The sequence below is a fragment of the Zootoca vivipara genome, chromosome 6 (genome assembly GCF_965207765.1).
Source record: "Zootoca vivipara chromosome 6, rZooViv2.hap1.1, whole genome shotgun sequence".
In the NCBI taxonomy this organism is placed as follows: domain Eukaryota; kingdom Metazoa; phylum Chordata; class Lepidosauria; order Squamata; family Lacertidae; genus Zootoca; species Zootoca vivipara.
The window spans coordinates 51646166-51669394 of NC_142589.1; the positions used below are offsets into that span (position 1 = coordinate 51646166).

Sequence of the window (23229 nt, forward strand, 5' to 3'; positions counted from 1 at the left end):
AGCCAGGCAGAGTCAATTCGTACTACTGTATATTCACACGCACACAAAAGCAAGGAGTTGCTGTTTCTTTTATCAGCTTCAAGATTGGCAACCAGCTGTCAAGCTGGAAAGGAAATCCCCATGGCACAAAATGCAGACCACCCCCCACCACCACCACCCAAGCCCTCGCAAAACCCACCAAATCCATCAACTCTGGGGACGCCACGTCCACCAAGGCAACAGCAGAATTGACCAACAACTGGCACCTCTGTTGCCAGGACTCAGGCAGAGCCTGCAGGGAGGAAGGTCCATACAGAAGGGATGCCTAGAGGAGAGGCAGAGAGAGCGAGAGAGCTATGCTGCTCTAGCTAGAATTCTTCCACACAAAAGCACCGGGTTTTTTTTTTGCGCAATTTGCACCTGCCCGCATGCCTACAAAGGACGCCAGCCAGCCAGAGCCCACTCGGAAACAACAAGGCGGCATCTGCCGGCACTTACCCCCAATTTCCTGCTCTTCATTTTCACGTATCCCTGTTTGACAATGTCGTTGAAATTCGTAGCCATGGCTCAGCTGCTGCCCAGCCAGGATCCACCTCCACGCAGCCAAGGAGGAGGAGGAGGCTCTTCCCGGTGGGGCTGGCTCGCCTCCCCCGCAGCGGTGACAAATCTCTTCCTTCCCCTCCACTCTTCCTCCGCTGCTGCTGCCACTGCTGTTCACCTGTTTTCAGACTTTGGCTGCCACGCCGGCCCTCTCCCCTCCCTTCCTCTCCAGCATTGTTCTAGTTGGGAGCTCCTCTCCGGCTGCTGAAAAATAAAAATGACAGATAGATTAGAGATTGTGACATCTTTCTCTTGCTCCGCTTCCCCCCTCCCTCTTTCCTGTCCTCTCCCCTCCTCCTCCCCCCCCCACCTCGGCTAAACCATTCAGGAGAATCCAAGGTGGCTTGTGCAGTCAATTGAGGAAAAAAAATTGGAACGGTCCAGCTTTTAACCCACAAGATACTTTGATCCTAAATTCACAAAGGAGATGCTTGAACTGAGCCTGGGAAGCAGGCAAGAATGCATCTCCTTTAAAAACAAAAACAAAAGAAAAAGAGAGAAAAGTCTATAATTTCAAAAGGTACAATTAAAAGGGATTCTTCTACTTGTTTTGAGTTTTTAATTCTGCCTGACCAGATGGGCCTTTGAATGTGAATTGGGAAGCCAGGTTCCAGCAGAATGCTGCTGTCTTCTGTACCAACATTCACACAAGACAGCTGCTTCATAGAGGCAAACCTATTTTGCTTGCTCCACATACGCTTTGTACTCTCCTGGGACCCAGGTCTCCCATAGCCAGGTTGCCAATGGCAATCTGAAGCATAGACACTGCTCAGTTCTCACCCGCCTGAGCTGTCAGTTGGGGTGAAGTCCCCCCAAGTGCCTCCCCCTCCCCTGCCCCAAATTATACCATTAAAAAAATCCAGAATTCCAGATGCTGTTCGGACTACAACTCCCATCCTTCCTTACCATTGGTTTTGATGGTCTAGGCCAGGCATCCCCAAACTTCGGCCCTCCAGATGTTTTGGACTACAATTCCCATCTTCCCCGACCACTGGTCCTGTTAGCTGGGGATCATGGGAGTTGTAGGCCAAAACATCTGGAGGGCCGCAGTTTGGGGATGCCTGGTCTAGGCTAATGGGTGGGTGTTAAGAGTCTAGCAACACCTGGGAGGGGGCACAGGTTCCCCATCCCTGGTATGGGCTAGACCCAATTTGAAGCAGGTTATAAGCAGGGACGCAGGTGGCGCTGTGGGTTAAACCACAGAGCCTAGGGCTTGCTGATCAGAAGGTCGGCGGTTTGAATCCCTGTGACGGGGTGAGCTCCCGTTGCTCGGTCCCAGCTCCTGCCAACCTAGCAGTTCGAAAGCACGTCAAAGTGAAAGTAGATAAATAGGTACTGCTACTGTGGGAAGGTAAACGGCGTTTCCGTGTGCTGCTCTGGTTTGCCAGAAGCGGCTTTGTCATGCTGGCCACATGACCTGGAAGCTGTACGCCGGCTCCCTCGGCCAATAATGCGAGATGAGCGCGCAACCCCAGAGTCGGTCATGACTGGACCTAATGGTCAGGGGTCCCTTTACCTTTACCTTTATAAGCAGGGCATTAAAAGGCTTTACAATTGAAAGTTGAAACTCCCACTACTTTTACCAGGCCCATCAACTAAATCCCAGGATGCTTGTGTGCTTGAATCCTACTTGCAGGTTTCCCCTAATGGGCATCTGGTCAGGCACTGTGAGAAAGAACACGGACTGGACTAAATGGGCCTTTTGTCTGATCCTGCAGGGCCCGCACACCTTCTCCTCTGACCAGCAAACTCCAGCAAAAGCTTTGCACTTCGTTGCTGCTCTTTGTTTCCGAACCGCTACAGCTGAGTCGGCAGCTAAGCTTAGGCAGGAAATGCACAGGACTCGCTGGCTTGCTGAGTCAGCCTTCCCATTTCATGGACAGGCACATCGCACCGACACGTTAGGATTCCCCATCTGATAAGCAACGGAAACATTGCTGCCCACTCAGAAAGGTGGGGCTCCGAGGTCACACACAAACACACAGAGAGACCACAATGACCACCCTGAATTGCTAAGCCCCAGGATGTCACGCTGGGTGCTGGAATTTTATTGCTGGCTCCACTACAGACACAGTCCTGGACGCCAAGGATGTGTGGGCAGATCTGGGCGGATTGTGCTTGATGTTGGATTTATTTCCTGGCCTGAGCCCACCCACCCCCAGCTCAGAGCAAGCAGCACTGCTGTTTCTGGTTCGTCCTAACAGCGAACCTTACAAGGCAGCGGTGGCTAACCTGGAGCCTTCTAGATGCTGTTGGACTCTGAACTTTCATCAGCCCTGGACAGCAGGGCCAGTGACTAAGGACGATGGAACTGTAATTCAGCAACATGCAGGGTGGCTCCCTGGCTGATTAGGGTTTGTTTGTTTTTTAATAATGCAAATTTACACCGGGAGGCAGCAAGGACCTTAGGGCTCCACCAGAAGGAGCTGAGATGCCTCCGCTTCCTCTCTAGGCCTGGTGACCTTTTCAAGAATCTGCAAAGGCCTTCTTGCCAATCTCATCTCAGCCATGAAGCAGTCACTGAGTGGCCTTAGGCAAACCACTCTTGAAATATTGCCATTCAATGTGAAACAACAAGGTTTATTCTATGGATAATAACCATATCCGCAGTGGCTGCACAGAATCCCCACCCAGTTTGCACAACCGCTTCATTCCACCCTCTGGGAACCCTTGAAATCACACCTCCTTATTGCAAACGGAAGAGAAAAGCAGGCCACCTTATCCTACTATTTAAAGAACTTTTACCCCACTCTTTAGCCACTCCTACAGTGGCTTACAACTCAATAAAACAAGAATCAGGCTTATATTCCAAAGAGACACATCACAAAAGAAAAATGGACTAGGAGGGAGGAGGAAATGTGCAAGCTTAGGCACCAATTCTGAGTTACAAGTTCATTTAACAGGGTGGAAACAGTTCAAGGAGAAGAGGAAACAAAACCTGCAGGTGTCTCAATTTTGTTGATGGAGTAGTAGCCCTACACTCCTCCTCTGCAACAGCCTGATAAAAATGTACCAAGATGGAAGGGGAAAGAAACAGAGAGGATGTTTGCAAAATCACCTGGCAATTCCTCTAGCATCACTTCAAGCAAACGGCAGGAACTCTCAGCCTTTAGTATGACAAGGGCATGTAACAGAATATACCATGGGTTCCCCATCCTTTCTGGGGTGCACATTTGGCAAAAGCAGAAACCGCCCTGGGCACCAGCACAAAATGGTGGCCGTGGGGACCTCCCAAGTCACAAAGACAAAAGCTTGCTCATGGAATTGAGTAAAACTATCCACAAAAAGGCAAAACAGTCTCTCCCCCCCCCCCCCGCAAACACAATTTAAACAACCCTCCCTCCCCCCAAAACAGGCAACATGTCACCCCCTGAGAAACCAATACCCCCCTCCCCTGCAAACAAACAAGAAAACAGGCAAAATTCACCTTGACTATGTTCTGGCACACTGTTAAAATACATTTAGTTGTCTTAATGATGAAAATTACAAATGAAAGCAATGCAATACTTAGCAATGAGGAAAACAAACTTACTGGGAGGTGGGCCTTGTTTTTACATTTCTGGAATAACAATGTAAATGACAATATTTTCTCTTTAATTTATTCATTGCACTATAGTGGGTTTTTTTTTTTTTGCTATGTTGTTCCATATATCATTTTCTCTCCTTATATTTACTCTCTATTTTTGGAAATATATTTTTATAATGAACAAAACCAACCAAATAACAACAACAACAACAAAGCAGTACCACTCCTTCCATATGGGAAGAACTTACTGCCTAACCCTAACCCCTAACCCCTAACCCTCACCCCCCCCCCACAGCTTACCAGGCAGGGTCTGTTTCAACAAAGGGTTTAGGCTTAGAGAGAGGATGGAACGAAAGGGACTAGAACACCACTCTGCTCCTCCAGCTCTGGGCAGTCATAACAATAAAGTGTGCTTCTTGTGGGAAGGGAGCTCTTAATGCGTGGAAGTGTTTAGCAACATCCAGACAACATTGTTGGCATCAAAATACCAGCCTGTATCCCCCACCTGCTTAATCCAGACAAATCCTTTCTGGGGGGAAACAAACAAACACCTGTTGCAAAATTGCCTGCTTGCAGCATCTCAGTCTCCTATGCAAATCCAAGCCCAATCTGGAAGCACCCAAATGTTCTTCGCCATCTCAGGCCATTAAGAGTAGTATCAGGCCCTCCTGCCAGCCACACGGGGGTTCCTATTGTGAGGGCAGGGGTGGTGGTTTCCATGCCAGCGCCAACCTATTCCCCCTCCACCCTTGTTGACAGCATTCCTTTCCATCTCAGAGGACCCAGGTCCCTAATGTGGAATAGATGAGGGCAACCTCAGCAACAAGTAAAAATGAAATAAAATAGTCCAGTCCTGCTCTCTGGCAGCCTCGTCCTCCTGCCCCTAGACCCCCTTCCACTGTCTGCTTAAAAGCTGAAGAGGAGTAAAAAAAATGCACTTGTTAAAATGATCCCTCTTGGAAGGACTTTCTGATGGGAAGAGCTGTCAACAGTGGAACAGATGACCTTGGAAAGTGGCAACCTCTCCTCCTTTGGAGGTTTTAAACAGAGGTTGGGTGGCCATCTGTCAGTGATTCCTGCATTAAAGGGGGTTGGACTGGATCACCTTTGGGTGTCCCTTCCAACTCGATGATTCCATGAATTGGCTTATCCTCTCCTCACTCCATACAGGATGGGAAGAAAATTGTTCGGTGGGAAAACCTGCCTGACTCCCTTTCTTAGGTTAAAAAAATGAACACAGCAATATGCTCTCTTGCACATACAAGAGGGGAAGCACATACAACAAACAAACAAACAAACAAACAAAAACACCCTCTGCCTATTTAAAAAGGCCTCCCCACACCCTGGTGGGAACTGTAGTCCAAAACGTAGGGAAAGGAACTAGACTGCAAAAGGCCAGTTTACAAAGAAGGGGTCCAGCTAGCACAGTCCTCTTGTGATAAAAGTTGATCGCCACACATAGCCACAGAGATAGGAAATGTCCAGAGACCCACATAGCCTGAAATCCCTGCTAAAAAATGGAGAGCGATTAGTGGTCCAGCTTCTCCATGAAAGGAGTCATTCCAGTCTCTCCTAGAGAAAGCCTAGTCTGCACTGGAAGTTTAGAGTGGAAACCCAAACCAGTCTAGAGCAGAAATGCCAGTGTGGATGGCGGCGGCCTTATTTATCACATTTATATGCCACACCTCCTCCAAGGCTGGCATACACAGTTATCCCCACCCCCACCTGCCCCATTTTATCCCCCAGAACAACCTTACAAAGTACGTTAGGCTAGGCTGGTCCACCCAGGATACTTTGATGCCTGAGGCAAAAGATAAAATGGTATCCAGATGCATTTTGAAGACAGAATCTTAAAACTTACTTCAAACTTGTGGTGACAGGACATGATCCGAGAGTAGCCAGCTAGCTTAGGGGGTGTGAGGTGACGTAGGCACAGCTTTGACCTCCAACTGAGGGCATGGCTGTGGTCCATATGTATGGGGAAAGTCGCTGCTGCTTTGCCTCCCACCATTTATTTATTATCATCTATTGGTTGAATTTATATCCCCTCTTTTTCTCCAAGGAGCTCAAAGGGATTTGAACCTGGGTCTCTCATGTCCGTCAGACACTCTAATCACTGCACCGTACAGGCCTCTGAGGTGTCTGTCTCACTCTACGTAATGGTTGGTACAGCCTTGAGGTTAGGAAAGAGTAACTGGCTCAAGGTCCGTTTCATCCCAGAGTGAGGAACTGAACTCAGGTCTTCGACCACAACCACACCAGACATTTAAAGCGCTACAATACCACTTCCAACAGTCATAAGGTAAAGGGTAAAGGGACCCCTGACCATTAGGTCCAGTCGTGACAGACTCTGGGGTTGCAACGCTCATCTCGCATTATTGGCCGAGGGAGCCGGCGTACAGCTTCCAGGTCATGTGGCCAGCATGACAAAGCCGCTTCTGGAAAACCAGAGCAGCACATGGAAACGCCGTTTACCTTCCCGCTGTAGCGGTTCCTATTTATCTACTTGCATTTTGACATGCTTTCGAACTGCTAGGATGGCAGGAGCTGGGACGGAGCAACGGGAGCTCACCCCATCACAGGGATTCGAACCGCCGACCTTCTGATCAGCAAGCCCTAGGCTCAGTGGTTTAACCCACAGCGCCACCTGGGTCATGGCTTCCCGCAAAAAAAATTTGGGAGAGGTGATCTATAATAATAATAATAATAATAATAATTTATTATTTATACCCCGCCCATCTGGCCGGGTTCCCCCAGCCACTCTGGGCGGCTTCCAAAAAAACAGAAATTCTAAAATACAAAAATCCATTAAGGATGCTGAGAGTTGTGAGGAGACTCCCATCCCCCTCCCAGGGCTACAATTCCCAAAGTTCTTTTTAAGAGGGATTGGTTGTTAAACCACTTTAAAAAGAAAAGGAAATTATAGCATTTCCACAATTCCCTGAAGGTGATTCTCACTAGCCACTGGCAACCAAATGAGGGGCTGCTTATAAACAGGTAATAACTCTTTATAGAAAGAAAACAAACAGGACAGATTAATTTAACAAAAGAAGAGGAGGAGGAGAAGCGTTTAGAGGGAGAGTTTGTCTGGAGCCAAGAGCGATGTTGCAGGCACCGCAGGTGTCCCTGACAGTCACACAGCAAGATTGCACACCTATTTGACAAGAGCACCAAGAACATTAGCAGAGGGGAGGATGGGAATTGTGTTAGCATAATTCTCTGCCAATGGAGGGGGTGGAGAAATGGAAGCGAAGAATTTCGTTATACCCCTGCAACCAGACACGGCTGGTGTAGGCTCCTAGCTCCTTATTTGCTGCCCCTTGTTCAAAACTCAAAAGGTGCAAATGACTTACAATGAGAATCAGTGTGGTGTTGCGGTTAGAGTGACAGATTAGGATCTGGGAGATCAGGGTTCAAATCCCCACTTGGCCATGGAGCTCGCTGGGTGACCCTGGGCCAGTCGCTTCCTCTTAGCCTCACCTACCTCACAAGGTTGTTGTGGGGATTGAATAGGAGGGGGAGAACCATGTACGCCACCTTGAGCTCCTTGGGAGAAAAAGGTGCGCTATAAATGCAATCAATCAATCAATTGCTTGCCAGCCCAAAATAGTGTTTGGACCCAAATCGTAGGTCAAGAGACCACTTCCATCACCTCCTGTTTACCGTATCTTCCTGCAATAGCACTGCAAACCCTAATTGTGCAGGTGCGGGTGCGGCTCTTTGGTCCAGAGCAACATCCTGGTCCTTACTTCCAAGCATGTACATAGGAGCAGGAACCCAGCAGGCACTACACAGAAGCAGCTGGGTGTCTACACCAAAGGTGCAGTAGCAGCACAGAGATAGCAGGGTGTGAGAAATGCGGGGCAGGGGCAGCGTGATCATGGAGGTACAGGCAAGGCGAAAAGGGAAGAGATGGCAGAGAGGAACAAGAAGGTCCCAATGCCCACTTCTCTGAAAGCATCCTGAGCCCTGCAGGCCAGCAAACCACAGCTTTAGCCATAACCAAAAGCTCTGAGAAATCAGATGAAAACCACAGTGGACTTTTAGGACTCTGTGCCAGAACTTCTTAAGATCTTATGCTGGAACCTAACAGCGAAAGGTATTTCCTCAGCTCTGTCCAGGCCGAACTCTAAAGAAATCCGACGCCAAGATGACTCCTATGCTGGTTGTTGCTGGCGCCTAGAACTTAACTCTTCCCAGCATCCAGGCTGCTCTCTTTTAAAAGTGGCAATCAAGTTGGGTAGCTATGGGATGGGACCCAGGGAGACAGATAAAATGTGGGGGTCTCTTGTCAAGCGGAAAGGGGTGCTCTTCCATCACTCTCATCCAGTTTCCCCCCAAACCAGTGCCATTCCAGATTTTTCAGACTACAACTCCCATCTGCCCTGCCAGTGCAGAGGCTACTCCAGATGTCTTTCTAGTCAATCCCCACTGACTGTAATCCCTCAGGCTCCAGTGGAATGGTTCATATTTGTGCAATGAATTTTCCTGCCTGGTTTCTGCAAGTATGCACACAGCAAGGTTAATGCCATAATGTGTTTTCTCCTTCCAGCATTTGTCTGGGTGGTCTCATGAGCTGGATCCTAGACTCATTAAATCACGCTTAGCAGAACCATATGCAGAGAAAGTGGAGTGCAAGCGCTTGTCAGAATCAGCCCTCCACCAATTTTCATTGATCCATAATGGTCACCAGGTTACCTGAAAGACTGCCTGTAAGATCACTTGGATCATGTGGGGAAACTTTACTCATTAGAGAGCCAGTGTGGTGTAGTGGTTAAAGTGTCAGACTAGGACCTGGGAGAGACATGGGTTCAAATCCCCCACTTGGCCACTAAGTGGGTGTGATCTTGGGAGCCAGTTACTGTCTCTCAGCCTAACCTACCTCACAGGGTTGTTGTGGGGCTTAAATGAGGGGTGTGGGGGGGGAACCATGTATGCCACCTTAAGTCCTTTGGGATATAAATGCAATCAATCGATAAAATAAAATAAAATATTCATAGCACGACATCCTACAAATTATCACAGGGCAATGCCTAAAAAAACGGGCATTTTCTGACACTGGCCTCCCCCAAACCAACTTGCACTGATCCAAAAGTGAGCAGGAGAGCAATGAGGTCAGAGCTCCAGATTTCATTGTTCGGCTCCAGAGAGGAGGAATGCTGGAAAGGCTTCTCTTGCAAGAGCCACCGGCAGCCGTCCAAAACAGCAGTGTCTAGTAGTGAGCAGCCAGGGCCCCACACAGCGTTCGGGAAACTAAGGACACTTGTGGTTGGAAACTCGCCCTCTAAAGAGAAAAAAAAAAGGCAAGGATTTGCCTTGCCAGATGGAATGCCTGCAGAGAGCCAAATCACCAGGCCCAGAAACGAAAAGTTGTCCGGGCGTTGGAGGGGCTGTGGGGGTGGCGTGAGGAGCCATATTCAGTCAGAACATCCCTAGTTGGAAGATTCAGGACAGAGAAAAGGAAGGCCTTTGTCACACGCACACACACACACACACACACAATGGAATCTGCTACGGCCAACTTTGGCAGCTGTAAAGAGGGATTAGACAATTTCAGAGAGGATAGGACTATCAGTGACTGGACAGAGTTGTGATGGATGTGTGCTACTTCCCCTGTCGGAGGCAGTATGTCTGGTTACTGGGAATCACAAGCAGAAGAGCTGGTGGGCTTCCCAGTGGGAGTTGTTGTTGATATTGTTATTATTTATCAATTTATTACCTTCCCCCCTTCAACCTAAGATCCCAGGGCAGGTTACAGCATTAAAAACCAATCTAAACACCAATCTTTTTAAAAAAAAATAAAAAAAAATTTGGAAGTTATGGAAAGGAATAAAATTTACAGCGTGTAATGCTTTAAGAGAAAATGTTATGAAAATGATGTATAGGTGGCACATTACACCAGTTAAATTAGCTAAACTTTATAAGTCAGACAACAAATGTTGGAAATGTAAGGAAAAGGAAGGAACCTATTTTTGTTTGTGGTGGGAATGTAAGAAAGTGAAATGCTTCTGGGACATGATATATAATGAAATGAAGAAAATGTTGAAATATACATATTCAAAAAAACCAGGTTTCCTATTGGGAATTGTAGGTACAGACATTAATAGACGGGATATTAAATTATTTCAATATGCAACAACGGCAGCGAGAATCTTGCTAGCACAGAAGTGGAAACAAGAGGAATTACCAACAAAGGAAGAATGGTTCACGAAGTTGATGGGAGTATGCGGAACTGGCTAAAATGACAGGAAGAATCCAAGAACAAAGACTGAACTAAATTTGTAAATTTTTTGAAAGACTTTTGTACTCAATTAAATACGTTGGTAGGTTTGCAAGATGCTTTGTAAGTAAAGATATAAAAATCTTTGCAGAGATGGAATTTATATGTGTTAAAGGTGATGGTATAAATGCAATGGTTAAGTAGTGAAAATACAGAAATGTGAATGGAAAAATAGAAAATCATAAGGAAGGTTTGAAGGAAGCCATGGCCCTAAAAAGCCAAAATGCATTATATACGAAAAAAGATTGTATTGAAAAGTATCATTGTAAAATAAATAAAAATGATTTGCAAAAAACAAAAACAAAAACCAATATAAACAACTTACTAATCTAAACTACCATGGAAACAAGGTGGGTCATGAAAACATACACCTCAAGTGTCAAAAGGTACATCTGTAAAGAGGCGCATCTTCAGCATTCTCTGGAAGCTGTACAATGAAGGTACCAGATGCACCTCTGTGGGGAGTTCCTCACCTTTAGGGACCACCACAGAGAAGGCCCTCTCCCCCTGGACCACTGCCACCTCACCCCCAAGCCTCTCAGGGCGGAGGAACTACCAAGAGGGCCCCACCTGCCGATCTCAGCCCCTGAGAGGGTCTGTAGGGAAGGAGGCAGTCTTTCAATTACAGTATTTGGGGCCTGAGCCCTTTAGGACTTAAAACACTAACCATGTTTGGCCACTGTGAGAACAAGATGCTAACAGCCAGGATATTCTTCTTTTCAGTTTATATCTCATATTTGTCCTGAAATCACTCCTATGGGGCCACAGGCAAGATACCGCCGCTCCGTCAGCAGGATACTAATAAGACTAAACTGTCTTACAGGGTTGTTGGGATTCACAGACACAGGATACAGGAAGCCCTTTGAACTCTCCAAGCAAACAGAAACTGAGCAGAAAAAGCATATCCTCCCTTGTGCATCGTGGATTTCGGAGGGGATGTTTGCTGCAATCTTTCACAGACACCACTGCAGGAGGCACTAGAGGAGGGGCCCCCATGGACTCCTGCTTTGGGGGCATTGTAGGGAATTAAAAAGGCAGCGGCTCACAAACTGATGTGCCTCCTTTGGGGAACCCCAAGGCACCTGCCCGCGCTGGTGGGCCCTCTTGTGGTTCTGGAGCAATGGCAGCCACCCAAGGGTGCTGCATGGAAATGAAAGGCCCGAGACAAAGGCTTGAACATGAATATCAAGTGCAGCAACTAGAAAGAGGTAGAAAGGCAGGCTCCCAGTACAGTGGTACCTTGGGTTGCAGACCCGATCTGTTCCAGCGTGTCATTCGCACCCCGAAAAGTCCGCAACCCGAGTGGTGCTTTCACGCATGCGTGATAGAGCGCTTCTGCACATGCGGCGGAACCTGGAAGTAAGCACTTCCAGGTCTGCTGCGTTCGCAACCCAGAAAAGCGCAACCCGCGGTGGACGCAACCCGAGGTATGACTGTAGTTCAACCAAGCACAGCCAATCCAGAGGGCTGAAACTGCCTGCCAATCACAGGGGACAATGTTGCATGCTCCTCTCGGTCCTTTTAATAGCAAACTTCAGGGCTGAGTACAGACAGAACTGTAGCCAAAGCAAGGCTACTGAGAACCAAGAGGGAGGTATCAACATGCTCTGGGGATGCCCCAAGATTTGCATACATTAAATAAAATTTAAAATAACCCTTCAGGAAGCAAACCTAAAGAGGCCATAAAACAGGCCAGTGAGGACGCTGTATGCTCAGAAGAAACAGATCACTGAATGCCAGCTAGGGGTGGGGAACTGAAAGCTGGGTGGGTGGGATAATGTAATGGAGCGTCTTGGAAAAGGGCACACAGCTGGTTGGGTGGCAGAAGACTGAAAACACTGAAGAAGGTTGGACTAGATGGCTCTTGAGGTCCCTCCCAACTCCACAATTCTATGAATCTATAAGCACTCAAGTCTCTCCTGAGTAGATCACTAGATCAAATTCCAGCCTCAGAAGCATGAAGCTTCCCCTTGCAAATCCCAGAGGCCCCAGCCGAGGGCTCCCTTGGAGAAACCCGCTGCCTCTCAGTTCCAGCTGATGACCTTGAATTGATGCATTTTGAGAACAAACTCAGGCTCCCTCCACCCCGCTGCTTCACCCTCCCCATGCTGCTCTGATCTTCTCTGAACCAAAGTCTCTTTAGGAGTCAGAGAGCAATTCCACACACCCTGCCTGAAAACAATCACCTCTCCGCCCCCTTGTGTGATTTTCTATGCCGCCTCCATCAACACACCAAAGGCGTCAGCCCAGCTGGAGCCTCCTTTCCTACAATGAGTTGCAGAGTCTCCAAGTTAAATAATTCATGCGGTGATAATCGTACAAAAACTAACAGATTCACTCCAAAGCCAAACACTCCTCTCTTTGCCTGCAGACTCCAGGACAAAATACACAGACACCACACACACACACACACACACACACACACACACACACACACACACACAAATATCATGCCTTCTCTGAGCCTGCATCCAGAGATGTCTGTCCTAGGTTGACCTCAGGGTCATGGCTGGGATTCTTGGGTCTCTCTTAAAACTACATCCCTCGCGAGGGGTTGGTCTGGTGCAAAAACCCAGTTTTGTGTACAGTTCTGTAATCTGATGCTGTGTTGGTAAAAGCGCAACAGGAGTTATACAAAGTGTCAGGTGTACCTTCTAAGGCAGCGTTTCTCAACCACTGTTCCGCGGCACACTAGTGTGCTGCAACGTGCGGCGACGAGAAGGGCGATTTGCATTGTCACATGCCTGGCGGCCGCCAATAAGCATCACTGACCCACCGGAAAGCAATATTTCTCCTCCTCTTTCCCAAAGCTCAGTGCAAACGAGCCTGGCGGCCACCAATGCGCAGCACTGACCCGCCGGAAAGCAATATTTGGCAAGTGTTTCTTACAGTCATAATTATAATATAGGGCGGCACAGAGTTAAATTTTTAAACTTTTTTAATGGTGGTGTGCCTCGTGATTTTTTTCACGGAACAAGTGTGCTGTGGCCCAAAAAAGGTTGAGAAACACTGTTCTAAGGGTAACCTTCTCCTTGGGCTAGACCAAGATTTATTTATATAATCTATATCTATATATTATATGCTCTGCTTCTCCAGCCGAAGGAACCATTGTGCTCCCACTTCCATGTCTTATCATATGCTGAACAGGCATAACAATGGTCTATTAAATAAATAATCTGGAATACCATTTTCTTTTTTATTTCAGGACTTTACATAGACTTCACACTATTGTGCTCCATGTTAGCTAGAGCTACCTGCTCCCTGATTCTTAGGCTGCTGTGTTTATATATAAATTATACTGGAACCGTGCAACGGGAGCGCACCCCGTTGCAGGGATTCAAACCGCCGACCTTCTGATCAGCAAGTCCTAGACTCTGTGGTTTAACCCACAGCGCCACCTGGGTCCTTAAGGTGAGCTAAACCCATGGTTTGGCTTAGCATGCCCTCTGAACTTGGCTCGTGGTTTGTCTGCCTACAGTCAAAACTGTTGAGGTAACCAAGGTTTGTTCTTGAGTTTACACCTCATGGTGTTTGTCTGGAGGAAACAAACCACGAGCCTGGGTTCAAGTGACACACTAAGCCAAACCATAGCTTAGCTCTTAGCAGCAGCAGGGCTGGGGGAAGGAGCACAGTGGTTCCAATCTCTTTTCCATGGACCCTCATTTCCGTGCATTTGGAAACCACTTCCAAAATGTCCTCCTGGTCTAGCATCCTGCTACTACGGTAGCGTCCAACCAGTTCTCTGTGCAATCTTTTCTGCACACCACACAAACACACCCTGCGCAACAGTCTTTGATCCTTGAGCTCATGATCACTAGCAGCTACAAATAGCCCCATCCTCCATAAATATGTCCATTCAGTTGGGCCACCAGCTGAAGCTGCTGGAAGGCACTCAGCCCCACCAAGACCACCTAAGCCTCAAGTGACAGCAAAGGATCCAGGAGTTTCCCCAAGCTATGTATCCGCTCCTTCAGAGGAAGTGTAGCCCCATCAAAAGCAGGCAACCTCCCAGCCATCCGGTCTAGGGAACCACCCACTAACAGTGTCTCAGTCTTATCTGGATTGAGATTCAGTTTATTGGCTCTTATCCAGTCCATTACTGAGGCAAGAAAACAAACTCCAAAACTCTGGGTGACCCCCACTCAGTGGTTTCCTGTAGCTGTTAAACAGCATGGGGGATAAAAAATGAACCCTGAGGAACCACCTCCCTGGCTCAGCCAGTTGTCCCCTCCCTGCTAGTTTTTACCAGCCAGGAGGAGCAGCAGTCCAGAGTGAAAGCATTAATCTCAACAACTATCACTTATGTTTGTGGCCATAACTCATGTGATTTAAAAAGGTATCCAGAAGTTGAAGTGGCATCTCTCTTGCTCCAAGAAAGGTGCCTAGATGAGGCCGGAGCACCAGGAAATTTGATACTCCGGGACAGCACCCAGTATACCTCTACAAATGGTCAGGTTTATAAACAACAAACTCAACAAACAAACAACAATTTCATGGCAGTGTATAATAAAATGATGAGAGCATCATAAAATTACAAAACCACAATAGACAGAACAAAAGGACCAACAGTGAATCAAATTAATTCTCTGAAAATGCTTGGCAAAATGTTTTCAACAGTCAAGGAAATATCACAATTGTAGGTGCCCGCCTGATTTCAACTGAGACCACGGTGCCGCTAGGCTAACGACGTTCGTGTAAATTAAATATATGTTTGGCCCGCAACTGTTCTATCAGCTCTTAACATAAGAACACAAGAAGAACCTGCTGGATTAGGCCAGAGGCCCATCTAGTCAAGCATCCTGGCCTCACATTTGTGACCCACAAATGCCTGCAGGAAACCAGCAAGCAGGACCTGAACACAAGTGCACAATTCCTTCCTGCAGTTTCTGGCAACCAGTACTCAGAAGCTGCTTCCAGTTGTGGAGGCAGAGCATAGCCATCATGTATAGTAGCCATCGAAAGCCCTCTCCTCCATGAATTTGTCCAAGCCATTGCAGTTGCTGCCAATCACCCCCTCCTGTGGGAGGGAGTTCCGTGTTTAACTATGTGCTCTTGATGCCCAGCAACCAACCCATCCCTTCAAACACTGCCCAGGTGGTCCCCCACAGGCCACAGTGCCCTTCTCAAACCCCGCAAGCAGAGGCTACAGCTACATCATTGCCTATCCTGGGAAAGCTCCCCGTACGAAGGGCTCTTTCCCCCTTGCATGCCATCGCATGATGGTCTCACAGCCAGTTGGCAAAAACATATCCCAGGGAAAATGCTCCGAGGGCACATGAAGCACATCTCCAGCCAAAGATAAGCAGGATTGGCTCTGCATATGCTCTGCTCTGGCTCAGGCAAGCAGCTTCCCTTGGAGAAAGGGGAAGAGTGTCACAGCCACAAATAACTATGCCAGTTACTGGAGCCTTGGAATTAGGTACATATGTCGTTGAAGACACTAACATTGTTACAACAAACAAACAAACAAACCTACCCACCCAAAAACAAAGCACTGGGCATTTGTACATCTTCCCCTGAAACAGGGGCACATTGAATGCTCCCCACCAATGATTGAGCTAGTTTTGCCCCATTCAGAAATTTGGTACAAAACTAGTCCAAGGCATTCTAATTACAAGGTCATACCTACATGACACATAAATGCATGTGTAACAGAAGCCGGATAGCTGGTGATTTGGAGTGGAAGATATTGGGGGGGGGGCACTGCTTAAGCCCATTATAATTATTATTAATTACTTGCCCTCCACTCTAAGCTCCCCAGGGTGGGTTACAACAATTAAAACACAATGTTATTCACATTAATTTTAAAGTGTGAACCAAAAAGGTTAGAAATCACAAGATTACCACTCTGCCCTTTGGACCCACATGTCTAGAGGGCAGCTTACACGTTTAACTGTGCAATGAAATGCAGATGAGCCAGGGGGGGGGGTAAAAACCAGCCCCAAATATTCTGCTAAGAGCAGGAGGATGTGATGCCTTTGACTTCACCTGAGCTTCCTCTTCACCTGTAGCTAAAAGCAGCCACAGGTCTCTGTGTTTGTGTGTACGCACACATTCTTACATTGTTTTCAGAACAAGCACTCTCGCAGAGGCGCCCTGCGGGGTTAACAAATAACTCTGTAAGACAAAGCAAAGAAGGAGGAGGTTATCTTATCTGCTCCCCACCAGCAGCCCTGCTATATCTGCCCGAGGGCAGCACATTCCTCTTCCTTACTCCCCTGCAATGTTATCTTTGGGATAGTAAAAGCCAGCAGATCTCCTGTTCCCTTTGCCAGAGCAGCTTTGTCAATCTTATCTGAGCTACCACCGCACACCCACTTCTTGTCTCCCAGATGCAAAGTCCCAGCCTGCCATGCCAGTGGGATTTTATTGGTGTTTTGGGGGTGAAAAAGACAGCTGTAGGACTCAGGAAGGGCCCCCCCATCTCTCCAGAACGATCCTTAGATAGAATGAACAGCTCCCAAAGTGGAAAGGAATTTAATCTATGTCCTTCTAGGGCTTGCTTTGAAACAAGGCTCTTCTCTCTTCTCTCTCTCTCTCTCTCTCTCTCTCTCTCTCTCTCTCTCTCTCTCTCTCTCACACACACACACACACACACACACACACACACTGTAGATGAAAAGAATCAAGGCTGAAGGAAACACAGAAGCCTGCAATTTTGATAGCAGCCCTTAAGGACAATTGCATTTCCCCCCTCTTCTAAATACGTGGATTCTGCCACTCAGGAGATCTCAAAGGATTTCCCAGCAGAATTATAAAAAGTAAGAGAACAGTTGGCAAATACACTCAATTTCTAGAAGTCGTGCAAGTCACAGAATTCAGCTTTTCATAACACAGATTCTGGGGTGCCCTGGGGCAATATGGGTGCCCATTGGCTTATTTTTCGGCTGATATGGGATGCTTCACAGATCCACTGTTTGTTCTAAAAACCAATACAGTATACGGTACTGACTTTCCATTATTCGTCTTCAAGGTGCCTTAAAATGTATTTATTCAGTTACATTTACACCCGGCCTTTCTTCCATCAGGGAACCCAAGGCGTTCCCAGGCACTGACCGGACCCAGACCTGCTTAGGTTCAGCAAGGCAGTTGCCTCCTGTTAGTACACCATGGTATCAACAACAAGGCAAAAAAGATATACTGTAACGCACTGGTCCCATCACCTCCTGGCAAATAGAAGGGGAAGAAATGGAGGCAGTGAGAGATTTTACTTTCTTGGGCTCCTTGATCACTGCAGCTGGTGGCAGCAGTCACGAAATTAAAAGACGCCTGCTTCTTGGGAGAAAAGCAATGACAAACCTAGACAACATCTTAAAAAGCAGAGACATCACCTTGCCAACAAAGGTCCGTATAGTTAAAGCTATGGTTTCCCCAGTAGTGATGTATGGAAGCGAGAGCTGGACCATAAAGAAGGCTGATCGCTGAAGAATTGATGCTTTTGAATTATGGTGCTGGAGGAGAGTCTTGAGAGTCCCATGGACTGCAAGAAGATCAAACCTATCCATTCTGCAGGAAATCAGCCCTTAGTGCTCACTGGAAGGACAGATCGTGAAGCTGAGGCTCCAATACTTTGGCCACCTCATGAGAAGAGAAGACTCCCTGGAAAAGACCCTGATGTTGGGAAAGATGGAGGGCACAAGGAGAAGGGGACAACAGAGGATGAGATGGTTGGATAGTGTTCTCGAAGCCACCAACATGAGTCTGACCAATGTTGTAAATTTTCACCAAACTGCGGGAGGCAGTGGAAGACGGGAATGCCTGGCGTGCTCTGGTCCATGGGGTCACGAAGAGTCGGACACGACTAAACGACTAAACAACAACACACAATTAAAGCCACTAAAATCAAACAAACACAAAACAGAGAACAGTAAAACATTGGCCTGATCCAGAGCAAAATGCAAGGCAGCAGGAGCCACTGATTTCCTGGCTTGCTTTGCAGAGGACGCAACACTTAAGTGACAATTAACAGGTCTATAGCACAAGTCTAATCAATTTCATCTGCCAAGAGTTTCCCAAGCAACCTTCCCCAGGAAAGCAAGTTCAGTGAGGCAGCCAGGGATCCCCAAGCAGAACTTTCAGCATTTTCTCAAACCTACAGCTCTTGCCAATCTTGGGGAAGCAAGACTGATGGTGGTGGTGGTAAAACGTAACACTGAAGACTGAATACCAGTTCTTAAAACTGTTTTCCAAAGTCGGCAGGCCAGCCTTCTCCAACCTGGTGCCCTCCTGATGTTTTGAACTGCAACACCCAACAAGCCCAGCCAGTAGGGCCAACAGAGTCAGGATGGAACCTAAGAAAAGCCTGCTGGATCAGGCCAATCTCCCATCAAGTCCAGCATCCTGCTCTCACAGAGGCCAACCAGATGGGCCGACTAGAAGCCCTGTGGTTTCCAGCATTGCTGCTTCTGATCATGAAGGCATAGTATATCCATCATTGCTAGCAGCCATCAATAGCCCTCTTCTCCAGGAATCTCCATGAACCTTTCCAATCCTCTTTTAAAGCCATCCAAGTTAGTGACCATCACTGCCTCCTGTGGGAGTGAGTTCCATAGTTTAACTATGCATTGCATGAAGAAAGACTGCCTTCTATTGGTCCTGAATCTTCTTCCAACATACCTATGAGTTGCCCTCCAAAGCATGTGAAGAGTCCCAGGGGGGGGGGGCAAATGTTGTCAGGGATTCTTTGGTTTCGATTCCTGCTTTGAAGAGGGTTGGTGTGTCCCTTCCAACTCTACAATTCTATGATTCAGCGATTCTAACTTTTACGCAGAGTAGACAGCCCAACATGAATAGACCTATGTTAGTCATCTCCATTAATTGCAGTGGGTCTTTTCTGAGTATGACTAACTCTGGATACAACCCAGTAAATAAAATTGATTTAAGCAAAAGCAGAACTTCCAGTTCTCACTACTCAGATGGCCTACTCCTGTACTATTGTTTTCACACTGTAGTTTAATTTTCTGGAAGCAGTTCCAAAAAATTCCCAGGGACCAGTGCTTTTGCATATACAATAGAATACACCATCCACTATATGCTATAATGAAAGCTGCATGCACCATGCTGGAAAAAATATTTAGAGATCTTTTTAGTGGTGGTTGCTATCCTCAGTGATAGTGGTAAGAATAAATATCTATTGTCCGCTTCTGACAGGTAATGTCTAATACAGCTAAATTTGCAGTGAAAGCTGCTCAGACAAAGGCCACGTGCCCTCCATTGAGATATAAGACCCCTCAAAAAAAAGTATGTTTTATTTATTGTATAGGTCAAGTTTTTATCTTTATGTATGATTCTTATGTATCATTTATATTCCTGTCTTTCTGTTTGGCTACAGCCTGTATTTGCTTACCTTACTAATAAATCTGAATTTGACTGCAACTATACTGAAAAAATAAAGGACACCTATAGAAGTGTTCATTGAGCAATCGGTGCTCCTCATGCAAGCAAGATTTTTGCACTATGTCCTTGGCATTAAAACGTCGGTCCATATTTCTTTCTTTCATTCAGATCTACTATTTCCAGGGAAAAAAACAGCACCTTTTTTAAGGCTGCCAATGTCCCATTTCCAAATTAAGACCCCATCTAGAAACACTCAAAGCAAAGCAAAATCCCACCACTCCTGTTTTCTCCTTTACCACCAACAAATAAGCCAAATGTGCTCTGCTGTGTTAGGCCGCAGGGACACGACCAGTGAGCCTGCCTGTGTCATGAGATATTCTGCTGAAGCTCTTCTCCAGTCATCTTTCTTATTAGAAGTGTCCTTTCTTGTCCAACCTGCCTGCTGCCTACATTATTTTTTTAAAGCACCAAGTTAGTACCATCTTCTCAGACATTTTAATTTGTGTATTGGCTGTGTCTGTTGTATATTTTAACTGTAGCCTCACATTATATTGCTCATGCTATGGTTTTATTGCTCATGCTATGGTTTTATTGTGTTGCTCACCACCCTGGAATCTATTGGTAAAGGTAAAGGTAAAGGGACCCCTGACCATTAGGTCCAGTCGTGACCGACTCTGGGGTTGCGCGCTCATCTTGCATTATTGGCCGAGGGAGCCAGCGTATAGCTTCCAGGTCATGTGGCCAGCATGACAAAGCCGCTTCTGGCAAACCAGAGCAGCACATGGAAACACCGTTTACCTTCCCGCTGTAGCGGTTCCTATTTATCTACTTGCATTTTGACGTGCTTTCGAACTGCTAGGTTGGCAGGAGCTGGGACCAAGCAACGGGAGCTCACCCCGTCACAGGGATTCGAACCGCCGACCTTCTGATCAGCAAGCCCTAGGCTCAGTGGTTTAACCACAGCGCCACCTGGGTCCGGAATCTATTGGACAAAGGGGCAATATAAAAATATTTAAATAAATAATGAGAAGTTGCAACAGTGCTGATCTGCCTTGTCTACTGACCAAGTCTCTAGGCAAATGGATACTTGGCTGTTCATCTGCCCACCTTGAAAACATACAGTACTCATTTATTCCATACTGAAAAGAAAACACTATGTGGTTTAGCATTATTTTCTAACTCCTGTGTTCATTTATTGTTACTTGATCTTTTGGGGATCTAGCAAAGTGGCCTATTTCACCCCTCTGCAACAAGGAAAGACAGTACTATATGTCCCTCTGCAGACCTGTAAAATCCCTTAGATCATCTGGGGAAAGTTCACTCATAGAACCACACCCTACAGATTATCACACCAATGACTCAAAAACAGCCTTTTATGCCATTGCCCCTTCCCACTTCCATACATTACTGTTGGTCTTGTTATTGTTATTACCCGCCCTTCACCCTAAGGTCCCAGGGCAGGTTACAACACAAAAATAAAGTGGGTCCTAACAATACATATTTCAAGTGTCAAAACTCTACACCTCAAATGGCTTCAGACAGCTTGTAAAAATAATTTTTTGCCCAGCCTTTTCCAAACCCAAGAGCTAATCCTGAATTCTTATTCCCCCCAGCTGTTTTTATCATACTGTGTTGTTGTTTTTAAAAAAGCTGTATATTGTTTTTACAGTATGTTGCATTCTGTAACCACTTACAAGATTTCAAAAAAATCAAGCAGTTTAGAAACGCTTTCAAATAAACGAAATAACAAACAATGCTACTAAAGTTGCCATGATGCCTATTTCACAAATTATAGGACTCGGAAACTGATATTGTCTACGGGGGTGAGAACCATGCTGGGCATTCATGGCACTACCTGGCCCACCTCACAGGGCTGTTCTGAAGCTACTGTCGCTCTGATTTCCTTGGAGGAAACAAGGGTAGCAGAAGATAGAAAAACAAGGCATGGAGAGGTGGAGGTGCATGTTTTGTTTTGCGGGTGAGGGTGACCAGTTTTTTATAGTCCTGTCGAAACACACACAGAGCGCACGGCACCGAGGTTTTTTGAGAATTACGCGAATGCATGCGCGCGGTTCCTGCCAGCCCTTCGGGGATCACCGATCCCTCCGATCGCTTGCTGCTGAGCTAGAAGGTCCCGGATCCGGGCTGCGAGGACGGGATGCACCCCGAGAAAACAGCACCCCACCCTTCCGGACCGTGAAGACTCCGGGGGAGCATCCTTTGGAGAGGGAGCAAGACGGCGACGAGAATGAGACCCCGGGCCCCCTCCTCACCTTTCCTTGTAGGGAAAAAGGCTGGCCAGCTGCAGCTCCGCACTTACCTGCGCCCCTGCTCCGGGAGTCCGTCCCCGCAGTGGTGCGCCCTGGCGTCGGAGCGCGCAGCCAGGGCGCCTCTCCTCCTCCCGCGCTGCGTGGCAAGCCCGGCCTGGCTCCGGGGTGCGGGCAGCGGCCAAGCCCGGCGCCAGCGCGTGCGCTCGCTGCTGCTTCTGGGGCTCCGCCGCCTGCAGCCGCCGCCGCCGCCGCCGCCTCGCCCGGCTCCGCAGCTCGCCTCTAATCTGTCCCAGACACGTCGAGACTCAGCCCCGGAGGAGAAGGGAGGGCCCCTCGCCTGGCCTCGCCGCGCCTCCTGCGCTCTCCAAAGCCTGCGCCAAAGGAGAGGGAAGGAGGAAGGGGGGCGCTTGCCCTGGGCACCCACAGCGGGGGAGGGGGTGTCCAGCCGAGCTCGGGCAGGCAGGATTCTCTGAACAGGGAGCAGTCCGGGGGCATCAGAGAGGGGGCTGGCAAGGGCATCGCGGGAAGGGCCTCTTGCACCGTCCCACGAGGCTTTGCAACGCTGCACGGGTTGCGCAGCTTGCAGAAATTGGCCCAGGGTCTGGTGTTTTTAGGCCCTAAATCTCCTGGCCTCTCTCCACACAGAGAGAGATACCGGCTTTTGGACGACCACGTGGAGGACTTCAGTGGCAAAGCTCCCGCTATGCGTTTCTCTGCTTCGTCTCCCCACCCACCTTCCAACTGTTGTGCCATGTGCTACAACCGCTCTCGGCTTCCTGGTAGATTAGGGCAAAATAATAATTTTAAAAATCGGTTTGGCAATCAATATATGGGAGGGGTAAGCTCTGATCATGTGCAGCTTCACATTTTAAACTCAGCGAAATCATCACAGCTGGGAGAGTTGGCGCTGAATTTGCTTCTCCTGCCATGTAAGCACATGCATTTGGGAATCGGCACCGTTTTGCTTCATGCATGCATTTGTTTATGAATGAACCCCTTCCTTTGAAGCACCTGAAAACGATTTCACAATAAAAAATAAGGACAATAAAAGCACCCACAAGGGAACATACCATATTTTGAAGAGCAAAAAAGAGGACACTATGATGGCTATTCAAAGCAAATAAATGCAATTTGTCTCAAACTTTACCCCTGAAAGAGGAAGTGTCCTGGAAAAAGAGGACACATCGCAACCCTACCTGCTTATCAGTAAGGACACCTGCTTGGCCTCTGTCTCTTGA

The 23229-nt window shown here is 47.5% G+C and overlaps 1 protein-coding gene across 5 annotated transcripts in view; it reads right to left on the minus strand.

Annotated features, from left to right (window-relative positions):
• DOK4 (docking protein 4) overlaps window positions 1–22734 on the minus strand; it is a 61681-nt gene extending 38947 nt beyond the window's left edge. For 3 of the 5 annotated variants that reach the window (XM_035117850.3, XM_088672133.1, XM_088672134.1), the window contains exons 1-2: window positions 22042–22272; window positions 478–783 (exon numbers count right to left, since the gene is read on the minus strand). In XM_035117850.3, the coding sequence (XP_034973741.1) occupies window positions 478–543 (66 nt within the window). In that variant the 5' untranslated portion in view covers window positions 544–783; window positions 22042–22272. Of the gene's footprint in view, window positions 1–477; window positions 784–22041 lie in introns of all 5 variants that reach the window. The other 2 variants (XM_035117849.3, XM_060275898.2) reach the window with 2 other exon arrangements.
• Between the last annotated feature and the right edge of the window lie 495 nt (window positions 22735–23229).